Here is an 11,558-nt window from a genome sequence, read left to right as displayed (position 1 = left end):
GAGGTATACAAAAACACATGAACACTATTCATAGGCTGAGTTTAGCTCATCAAAACATTAAAATGTGTCAATTCTTCAATGAAACCTGCCTTATCCTGAGCTGACAATACATGTTTTTATTGTCCATCATACCTAATTATGTAAGTTTACCCTGATGTAGACTAAAATTCTCAGAGAAATATAACATTTCTAGGTTTTTCTGGCAAGATAATTCTCATGTTTCAGAACAAAACACTACACGAGCTAGGGTTTCATCATTATGAATACCACCTACGGACATATTAAATTCGTATTTGAGTTTTCCTTGAGATTTACACTATAAAATAGAAAAGATTAACACCTTGAATTGCCTAAATATCATCGATAAAAATCCTATTTTAGTCATCTTGAGATTGCATTTTAAGTGAAGCTGATCTCAGACATGATAATATTTACATATCAGCAGTCCAGAGAATATAAAAAAAAAAAATAGGCTCATAAAATAAAGCACAGGATTAGGAGAGTGAGCATAGGAGGGACGGTGTCACTTTCCCAACATGGATTATAAAATCAGCATTAAACCAGTTCAAAAATATTTTATCAGTACTTAATTATACATATTAAAGTTACATTCTCACATATACAATTAGAACTAATTATGTTTTTTATTTAAAATCAGTGATCAAACTAGTTGCCAATCATTTTCCATTCCAATCATTTTCATTTGTTTACAAGCAAAACATCTCTTTAGAAAATAATTAGCAGATTAATCCATAATGAACATAATCATTAGTTGCAGTCTGATATAAAAATCGTTAAAAATGAGTTTCACTTCAACAGACTACAACAGTAAAAAAAAAAAGTTATTTTTGATTTAGCTTCATGTACTCCCCGATAATGAGCCCCTCAGGTGAGTCTGTTTCTGACAAAGACTTCGATGTAATTCTGCTATAAAATTAAACCAAAGATTTAATTTTACACCGTCAATACTTCTTCTTTGACTCACTTGTTATAGCTGTTGGTCCAGCTGCATAAAATCTTGATGTATCAGTTTGTTTGTGAAGTATCTCTCGTGCAGTTTTTCTTTGCTTCCGCGTTTACTCCACTTACCTGCGCAGCGCCCCTCGTGTGACACGTTTCCGGTCTGATCCGTCCAACAGTCTTATTTAAAGGCATGGAGAATATCAGACAGGTATTTCATTAACAATAAATTAATCAATCTTAAATGATAAAAGGTATCATTTAAAATTGCACATATAATAGATCCTGTAAAGCACGTTCTGGAAAGGTTTAAACTGAATATTAATTATCTTTGTGATTTCAGGGGTCGAAGAAACAAGCCTTCACTTATTTTTCCATTGTATGTATCCCACAATATATTGGATTTATGTGCATAACTTTCCACTGAGAAAAATAGGAGAAATGGCCATGTTTTCATAATAATACGTTTTTTCATTATTTGAAAAATAACTCAATAGACAAAAATATTGGCTTTTTAATCCAACTGTTTATAATTTTATAAAACACCATATTACATAACATGAAATGGACCAATAATAAAAAAAACTTTATCTATTCTCTAGTGAAGCTTCAAAGCAGAAAAGCTACCAAAACTCAAACAATATTTGAAACATATATTTAAATAAAGTCTCGACTAATATTACCTAATTATTCATCTGTGTCCCTTAATGTATTTATTTGTTCCTCCTCCTATGTATTTCGTTTTTATTTAGTAAGTAAGTATACCGATTCTTTTTTTTTATGTCATAAATGAATTTCCTGTCACTTTATTTCATTTATTTGTTATTTGAACTTGTTTATATGTTATTGTTTCTATTTTACTTTTCAATAAAGTTGGGGTGACAAAAACGTTCAACCTCAACCTTCCAACCTTCTCATTCAATGCAGCTAGAAACATTTCCGGCTGAGGGGGAGGCAGAAGGCAGTTTGAAGGTGCTGAGGAGTTTGGACAGAACATAAAACATTTTTGTTTTAGAGTTAAGAAACCCCACCGTTGTGCGCATGTGCATACCTGAGCGTGCTACACCTGTTGAAGCCACTTATAATCAGGTAATTGCCACTGAGGATGTGGTCGCGCGGACGTAGAGCAGCAGCTGTGGGTCGTTTCAGGCTGTATTACAGAAGTATAACTGCACACAGAGCTACTGAAGACTTATAATAACAAGTTTATCACGTATTACTTATCAGTGCAGGTCATCTGACGGAGCTCTCAGTCATGAATCCTCCAACCAACAGGGACGAAACACACCCGCCAGGTAACAGCTACATTTTAAATGGCGTATCCACCTTGTGCTACAAACTTACTGAATGCTACAGTGCGTTTAAATTACTTTAAACATTACAATAATCAGCTAAACGCAACGTTTCTTTCATAAACTTGACCGTCTTTTGTTGTGTGTTTTTGAAAATATAGATTTGAAAAGGTTGTCGGTGCGTATATGGGCTCTACAACTCACTTTATGCGTCTAAACTGCCTTTTAAAAGTCATTATTATTTAGATGCAAATTCATTTTATTCCACGTTTTAATGCACTAATATGTAATTTAGTTTTATACACTTGAAACACTGTGTTCTACGCTATGACTATTCTACTCATGTGCTGTTGTGTTGATATAGTTCCACATATTTAGTTTTTAAAATACCAAATAAAACTTTTTATATTTGGCATTGTTTTTTAGATATCTGTTTATTTCTATTGTTATACAATTTGATATTATATATTTGCACTCATTTCTACTTTGTACTGCAACTGCTGAACAACAGTCCCCCCCCGGATGCATTAAGTTCTATCTTATCTTTCATTGTCTATTGTATGTAAAGCACAAGCATGGTATGAATAATCTTTAATACGTTATAACTTTGACTTCTAACAATGAATCAGTCAACAGTAATTCATCTACAACACTTTAGATATTGATGTATTGTTTAAGTCATTAACTTATCAAGCTAAAATGCTAAACATTCTCTGGTTCCAACTTCTCAAATGTGAGGACTTTCTACTTTACTTTGTTTTACATCTTTGCAAACTTTGGTTTTCATAGAATAAAACGAGACATTTGAAGATGTCAGCTTGGGCTCTGCGGAAATTATGATGACCACTTTTTTGCCATTTATGGACTTAGCAGATCCAGACCATCTTGTCACAGTAGATTTTTTAAACATGTGCTATGTGAAATAGTTATGCTCTGTAACGACAGTCGTGGAAGTAGTCTTTGTTTCATGCTCTAAAATACTGTGGGAAACTCTGTTTTATAGATATAAATTATACAATTAAATGAATAAAAGAAGAATCAACAGATTCATTAATAATTAAATGAATCTTATAATGTTGTGTTGTCTTGTGTGTGATTGTCAGAGCACCACATGCCCCAACAATCATCATCAGGAGGAGGAGGAGGTTTGTATCTGGGGGCCTATGAAGTCTCTTTCCCTCTGGAGGAGAGTATCGAGAGACCACCTGCTTATCACCTGAACCAGGGTCAGCAGATGATGGACGGTACGCCACGTCTACTACACATGACCACTGCTTTCCTAGTTTCCCCATTAGCTTTATAATGTAGCAGCTAACAGGCTACAGGTTACAGGTCACATGCTTCGTTCGATACACATTTGTGTAATAAAATGGAATCTTGGGGAAAGATTCTGAGATACAGTTAACCTCTTTTGACATGCATGTTGAACATAGATTCATTAAAGTCAAATTCTGAAAGTTTTCAAGCAAACTTCCTTTACATATACTGCATTTCACAGTAATATTAAGAATGTTGAAGTACTCCGACAGCACAGTTTTTAAAACCTAAAACCTTACTTTATCTGTTTTTTCTCATTTTGAAAATATTTCCCACTTTTCATTCTCTCCTCCACATTTATTTGTTGTTTCTTCCCCTTTTCTGATCCTCCACCTGATTTGTTCACGCAGCTTAGCATAACATGTTCGCTGCTGTACAACAAGAAGCACATGTCAGTGTTGTGAATCACACCAGTTAAAATCCACTTTTAGATGTTTTAATCTGATGGTTTATCTGGTAGATGTACTCATGATTATTTCAGTCAGGCATCATATACAAGCAACATGCTGTTGCTGTGACATGTGGTACTCTACTGCTGTCTGAATGGTTGCAGGTACATTTTCTTGAAACTGTCGCTGAGGTTTGGAAGAAATTGTTAACTCTAATATCTCTGCTCGCCTCCTGCAGAGCCTGGGGTGCAAGAGCATCCTTACTCTCAGTACAGCCCCTTCATCCTGATCTCTAACCTGCGAGCTCACCTGTATGTCACTCTGGAGAAGAATGCCTGGCTGCAGAAACGCATCGAGGAGATGGAGGAAGAACGCAACTTCCTGCGCTGTCAGCTGGACCGATTCATCGTCAGCATGAGGGGTCCGGAGGGTGAGCAGTCAGCAAACGCATTTAAACAACATTTAAAAAAAAAAGGAAATGCATAAAACTGTCTATGAATGTGATTATGGATTTCTCCAAAGCAACATAATTCAATATGAAAAAGATGTACATGTAGTATATGTGTTTAATACTGGATTATTATTAGCAACAGAGCAATAACATATGAGTGAGGATGAAATTGAATTCATATCTGTGGGGAAATGCACAGTAAGCATAGCTTACAGCAAAACTAAAATGTGAAAAGAAACACATTACATCAATGTTGAACTAGCACTAGGAATGAATTTAAGTTCTAACAGTCAAATGTAATTAAGTGTTAATGGTCTCTCTTTTTAAAGAAGATGCACTAAAATGTTGCAGTTGCTCTAACTTTCTCTGAATTACACTGTTTGGTATTTTAGTTATTTTAACTTTAAGAATGCTTTATATTTTTCTAATTACATGTTAATATTTATCTGCCAAATCATTAATAACTACACCCATCACAAACATGCAGTTGGAGTGTCTTTCTCTTGAGATCAAGACACTCCAACAAGGCCAATGGTGCATTCACATGCTCGGATGTTCCCATTTCCTGATTTGGGAAGTCCTTCTTCCGACTTCTTCAGACACACAAAATGAGTAGTTTTCCTCTGAAATGTTCTGCAGTATAAATTTACTATATTAGAAAGTTTCGTTTGAATAAGAATCATTTGTCAAACATTCAGATATAAATGTGAATGTCCCACTAGAAATAAATCTAACATAATAATAGTAATAATAATAATAATAATAATAATAATAATAATATATTAACTCTTAAATACTAAGGTGAAAGTTTTTTTTACATTTTTATTATTACTAATATTATTCTTCCCTCCAGTGACGGAGTGGTGTGGAGACTCTCAGCGGGCTGTGAAGGTCCAGCCTGCCAGCGCTCCCTCCCCTCCCTCCCCCATGACCACCAGGTCTGGGATGACCCTCAAGAGGCTGCAGGGAGCAGCACCTCGGACCCGCCGCAGCTCTGCCATCCCTGGTGAGCAAATTACTGCACTTTGTTTTGTTCAAATTACTTAACTTTAACATTGGAACATGCTTTTTTGACCCACCTTTTAAGGTTTCAAATATTACATGGAGACTGTCACACAATACTTTAGAGCTGCAGTGGATCGACAGAAAAATAATCACCAACTATTTTGAAGATCGATTTATTAACAGTTAATTTTTCATGCAAATATGGCAGAAAATGTTGTTTTCGGCCTCCTAAATATGGAGATTTCCTGCTTTTTCTCTGTGTTATATCATATTAAAGTGAATGTATTTGGGTTTTGGATTGACTAGACATTTAAAGACATCACCTGGGACTTTGAGAAACTGGGATGGATTTTTCTTCACTATTTTCTGACATTTTATAGGCCAAATTAAATCATTCATGAAAGTAATCATTAGTTGCAGCTATATGATACATTTCCATCTAACTTTTCCTGGCTGCAGTGAAGCAGGAGTTCCATCTGGAGGAGGATAAATACTACACGGAGGACGAGTACGTGGAGGAAGAGGAGGAGGAGGAGGAGGAGGAAGAAGATGATTCGTCAGTGGAGAAGGGGTCAAAGAAGAAGGGCAGAGGGAGAGCTGCCGGAGAGCCGAGGATGAAGATGAGGAGGATCTTCAGGATCACCCACGGGAGGGAGAGACAGAGAGGTTAGTACTATAGTATAGTATAGTATAGTATAGTATAGTATAGTATAGTATAGTATAGTGTACTATATTAGTATTGTTTAATACACAAAGCTATTTGTTCTGTTGTCAAACAAGCATGAAAACAAGCTCCAAAACTTAGGACAATGTTGTGTTTAAAGGGTAAATCCCTGTGAATCCACAAGACAGTTTATTATTTTCAGTATTCCCCCCTCCATTTTCTCTCCCCTCTCGTTCCTCCTCCTCAGTTAAAGACCCAGAAGGGGTTATGATTCGCTATAAGAAGATCCTGACGACCTACCAGCGGGTGAGGAGCATGTCCCGAGCCTTCCAGGTCCACGGAGTCGACAGAAACACCATGGCCTCCACCTCTCCCATCGCAGAGCTGCTGCTGGTGGCTCCAGAGAAGGTCTGACCTTTTTTATTGTTCCTGTTCATGATATTTAACCTGTAACTGGACTCAGTGAAAACAGTCAATCCTTATTTTTACCTACAATTTTTATATATATATATCTATATATAGATATAGATATATATATATATATATATATATATATATATATATATATATATATATATATATATATATATATATATATATATATATATATATATATATATATATATATATATATATATATATATATATATATATATATAGATATAGAAAAAAAATGAAAACTCTACTTCAGTCAATGGTATAGCGTTAAGAAAATTACAATCATTAACTTTTTTCTAATCAGTTATTTTTGTTTTAAAAGGATCCAAAATACTCAACTGAGCCCAATTTCTGTCCTTAAAATTAAATGTACTGCCACTGTCTGTGGACTGTATTTGTCAGCATCTTGTGACCACATTGACTCAAAACTGGTAATGAGGGCAGCAGAAGAATAATACGAGAATAAGAGTTATAATTGTATTGAAACATTTTGAACAAAGTTGCGCTTTTCCCTCTGTGGCAGGATTATAGTTAATTCATTCAAAAGTCCACTAAACTAAAACACTTGCGACGTTCCTGCAGGTGGCGGAGGTCGGGGAGTTCGAGGCATCGAAGGAGAAGCTTTTAGATTACGCCCGCCGGTGCTACAAGACCATGGACGACCAGACGCACGCCAAGGTGCAGGCCATGAAGAAGACTCACAAGCTGCTGCCGATCTCCTACAGGTTCAGAAACTGAGGGATGAGGAAGAGGAAAGGCTGGATGAGACGGGAGGCTTCTACACTTGTTGCAACTCTTATTTTCCATTGCCTTACAGTAAGAAGTGAGATGTGAGAATGAGAAGATTAGATGCCAAATGACAGGATTAATTTATTTTGAAAACATTTTTTTACCAACGTGCTGCTTGATTTCAATTTCTATTTCTATACTTTTTGCAGCTGTTATTGTTTTCTGTTTCAATTCACTTGTATTGAATATATACATTGACTAGAAGACGCAGTATATTGTGAATTACAATGTAATTTTCATTTCAAAGTGTACTTTGAAAGTCTGCAAACATACAAGTTATCAGAGTAAATGTGTCAAAGACTGTTGCATTTGTGTGGAATATTTTTGCTCTGGGAGTATTTACACACACAAGATGATTGTTTACTAAAATGACGGATCTTTTGTTTTGTATTTAAAAGAGAAATATTTATTTGCTTTATTCATTTTTGACACAGCATTTTGTTAAATATGTACATTTAATATGTATCATTTGGAAAAAGAACATTTCTTTATTTATATAGCTCGTGCCTAAGTTATATATTTTATTTGAGTTGGCCAGATGGGTGCGCAAATGTTGGAACATCTTGAATTGTGTGGTGTTAGAAGGTTTGAAATGTAACATCATGCAAGAAAGTAAATGACTCTAAATGTATGATTGTTTGAGGGTTTTTTCTTAGTTTGGACATTATTCATGAAGAGTGTAAATGAAAGGTATGAATTCAACCTTTTGAGTCCAGCATTCAAATGAGAATATGAGAAATAATACCATCGCCACTTTATACTCATTTATTTTACATTCCAAACACTTATATGCTTTTAACATATTGAATATTTTACCATAATCAAGATCTGAAAAAGTAAATGAGATGGACAAATTTGGCTGAAAATATCTTATTTATAATAGTACTGTGTACTATGAGTGGATATCATGCACTTTATAGCAGCTTGCAGGCTGCAGCGACCTCCAGTGGAAGAAAGGCATTATAAAATGAGCTTGAGTGATACAGTGAAGTCACAGCCAGCAGGATTGATGAAACCCAATGGATGGTTTCTGAAATTAGAGACCTAAACAGATTCAGCATCATTAACACAAAGTTAAATACACTGTAGTATGCAGGAGACCAGAGCAGGAAGAACCTTTTTATGGTTACACGTTACAAGCTATTTTGCAATGTTTGTCCCAACACAAAACACAAACAATGATATACAAAAAATTACTATAAAACTCAAATGACAAGTCGATCATTCATGACTACATAACTGACTGACTTTCTATTAAGTTTTGTGAGTATGGAGTTCCCTATATACTGATCTCCTGAACAAATGAAATATTTACATTATATCTAAGTAGTCTGTACTCTGAAATTACACATTAGAAAAGCTTTCTAAGAAATCCATGCAGTCCATGGGGCAAACATATGTAGACGCCCCAGACCAACATACTTTTACTTTACTTTTCAGTGTAATGTTTGGGTGTCCTCATACTTCTGGCCATATGGTTTAATAATGCTGTGGAAATATGACATGGAATGCATTTGGAAAGTTTGTTTAAGATGGAAAACATTTGTATAAATGTTTTATAATCTTGTATGATCTAAGTCTATGATTAAAACAGACATTGTACATTGTATGTCATTTGACAATTTTCTATAATCTACTAAAAACAATGAATATACTGCTTGAATGAAGATTTCAAACCCTTTTATTCGGAGCAGCGTGAACAGAGAGGTCAGTCACAGTGAAGCCTTTCAAATATGTTCAATAAAAGCAGGTCAGTTTATGTTCCAAGGTTAACCCTAATAATACATAACGAGTGGAGCACTTATGATTGTGTTGTAACTTCCGGTGGCCGCGGAGATACACCAGAAGTTGTTTTAGTTTGTAGTAGCAGTTTGTTTAACGTTGAGTCTGCACTGTTTGCTAGCTATCAATTTACCCACAACTGATGCCAATTGAAAAATGACTAGTATTATATGTTCGGTAAGAGATGGCCATAACAATTGTAAGAAGAGTTTTTTACAGCAGGAATGTTTTGAACATCGACCTCGACTACAGTCTCAGTGTAGCTGTGGAGCCCCGTCCGACCTGCACACACCTCCGAAGGACGACGAAGGTCTACGACTCTGGCTGAAGGCTTTAAACCCCTGATGCACCCATAACCCGGAGAAGTGGTTTGACTATGAAGCTCCGTTGAAGAAACAACGTCGGTTTACAGTCAGGTACGTCAAACTATCAGGCTCCTCCGTTTAGTTAAAAAGTGTTTAAAATGTGAACAATTTGTAACCAGAATCAGAATCAGAAATAATTTATTTATACCCCGGGGGAATTTGGATAATAACATTAATAATGGCAAAAAGCAAAGGCTGTAGCATAACATGTAAAGTGTTTTGCCAAATGTATTCAGCATTCAATTTAAGTATACAGTAGATAATACTAAAAATGATACTAATGAAACGTTATCACCAGGAAATAACATGACACTTTGCATGTCTATGGCTTTGTTGGGACCCAATGGGAGGACTGCACACTTGTGGACCATTGCTACAAATGATGCCCTTGCCCATCATTGCTGATCAGTGAGCAAGATGTCCAGAACCTCTCCACAAGACTCTGCTCAGGACCGAAGCTCTCTATCAGGGGTGTCAAACTCATTTTAGTTCAGGGGCCACATGCAGCACAATTTGATCTCAAGTGGGCCGGACCACTAAAATCATGGCATAATAACCTATAAATAATGATGATTTTTCCCTTCGTTTTAGTATAGAAAAGTACAAGTACATTCTGAAAATGTTCAAATCTACTATCTTTTTCCAAAACATTATGAACAACCTGAAATTTCTTAAGAAAAAAAGGTGTAATTTCAACAATATTATGCCTCATTTATAATTTACACATATGCATTACAACTTACGTATCTACAAAAACACAAATTTTTACACTTTGCAAAATCATCCTGTACTGGGACAGTCTAGAGCAGGGGTGTCAATCATGCAGCCCGCGCTGATTGACACGCCAAAACCGGCCCGCCAGTGTGTTCAATCCGGCCTGCGGGTCGCATGTTTGACACCCCTGCTCTAGACTGTCCCATGCTGCTTTTTATTCAGTGGTTGAATATCTTACTCCTCTCTATAAAGGCAGCATCCAGCTCCATCCAACAGACCAGCTTCTACTTTGATGAAGTTGAAGCTTATTCTGCTCCAGGGCGACTTGACTGAAAGATTTAGTTTGACCCAAAGCGTCATCAGCCGAGTGTTGAGCTACTGATTTCACCTCATGGAAGAAAATATGAGGGAATACATTCCTTGGCTTCCAAGGGAAACCATTCGTGCTGCAATGCCCCAGTGCTTTAAAGAACACTACCCAGACACAACATGCATCATAGACTGCTCCGAGTCCCCCTTCCAAAACGCCAAAGAGTCTTTTAGCCACTACTATGCACAGAACAAGGTCAAGTACCTGGTCGCTGGTCAATTGCACCCTGTGGCCTAATAATGTTCATCTGCCCAACTTATGGAGGTAGGAGTAGTGACAAATGTATTACATCTGACTCGGGGTTCCTGGAGTACCTGCGTCCAGAAGATGAGGTCATGGCTGACTAAGACTTTACTATCCGTGATCTGCTGTGTGAAAGGAAAGGAAAACTCACAGACCGGCCTTTACTAAACAAGGGGTCAAGCTCTCTGAAGAAGACACCAGCAGCACAAGCATTGCTAATGTGAGAGTTCACGTGGAGTTATACGCAGACTAAAGCACTTCAGAAATATTTCACAGGTTGTGCCAATCAGCCTGCGAGGCGACATGATGCATGAAGATGCTGCGTGAGATTGGAGCTGTCAGCCGTCAGTTTTGCTGAGAATACTTAGTTGGATAAAATGTACAAAAGACAAACAAGGCATGAACAGTAAAATAATATAATGTGTTTACTTTTTATTTGCAAAAGACATACAAGACATGTACCGTGACATTTGAAATCGTAACAAAGTTTCTTAAAGTCATAGTAATTTCAACAGCATTCAACAATAATTATTATATTTTTGAACTCCTGGAATACGTGTAGCTAGCCACTCGATGTGATGTAAGACGAACACTAGAAAATGGATTAAAAACAACAATGGTGACGTTAATTCGAGCTTCATTCATGTGTGAAGGCTCAAGTTATCAGATGAAAGAAAAATCAATACAAGTAGTGGTAAAATAACTAAAGAAAGGGAGAAAATACCACAGGGAAAGATGTAATGCTCACACCAACCTCAGCGTGTTGGTCGAAAGCCACA

General features: G+C 36.4%; 2 protein-coding genes across 4 annotated transcripts in view; one reads left to right on the top strand and one right to left on the bottom strand.

Annotated features, from left to right (window-relative positions):
* Positions 1 to 1,162, bottom strand: part of tmem238a (transmembrane protein 238a) — a 3,083-nt gene extending 1,921 nt beyond the window's left edge. Inside the window, exon 1 of one of the 2 annotated variants that reach the window (XM_029443491.1) lies at positions 1,090 to 1,162. The gene's annotated coding sequence lies outside the window, so the exon portion shown is untranslated. Of the gene's footprint in view, positions 1 to 985 lie in introns of both variants that reach the window. The other variant, XM_029443490.1, reaches the window with a different exon arrangement.
* Positions 1,163 to 1,910: 748 nt separating this feature from the next.
* Positions 1,911 to 7,953, top strand: ccdc106b (coiled-coil domain containing 106b). 2 transcript variants are annotated; one of them, XM_029443436.1, is made up of 8 exons: positions 1,911 to 2,049; positions 2,188 to 2,255; positions 3,356 to 3,496; positions 4,197 to 4,388; positions 5,263 to 5,415; positions 5,874 to 6,080; positions 6,326 to 6,486; positions 7,099 to 7,953. In XM_029443436.1, the coding sequence occupies exons 2-8, from the start codon at positions 2,216 to 2,218 to the stop codon at positions 7,252 to 7,254; spliced, it is 1,050 nt and encodes a 349-aa protein (XP_029299296.1). In that variant the 5' UTR covers positions 1,911 to 2,049; positions 2,188 to 2,215; the 3' UTR covers positions 7,255 to 7,953. The 2 variants fall into 2 exon arrangements, with proteins under 2 accessions (XP_029299296.1, XP_029299295.1); XM_029443435.1 differs by lacking the exon at positions 1,911 to 2,049 and having other exon boundaries at positions 2,060 to 2,255; positions 7,099 to 7,952.
* Positions 7,954 to 11,558: the final 3,605 nt, after the last annotated feature.

This window comes from Cottoperca gobio, chromosome 11 (genome assembly GCF_900634415.1).
Source record: "Cottoperca gobio chromosome 11, fCotGob3.1, whole genome shotgun sequence".
Lineage (NCBI taxonomy): Eukaryota > Metazoa > Chordata > Actinopteri > Perciformes > Bovichtidae > Cottoperca > Cottoperca gobio.
The sequence above is the reverse complement of the archived record's forward strand: the minus strand, read 5'-3'. Positions and strand labels throughout refer to the sequence as shown.

Bases quoted from the DNA above. Each gene is read 5' to 3' on its own strand.
- ccdc106b (XM_029443436.1), top strand. From the start codon at position 2,216: ATGAATCCTCCAACCAACAGGGACGAAACACACCCGCCAG. The intron at 2,256-3,355 runs GTAACAGCTACA...TGTGATTGTCAG, and splicing joins GGACGAAACACACCCGCCAG to AGCACCACATGCCCCAACAA. The intron at 6,487-7,098 runs GTCTGACCTTTT...ACGTTCCTGCAG, and splicing joins TGCTGGTGGCTCCAGAGAAG to GTGGCGGAGGTCGGGGAGTT.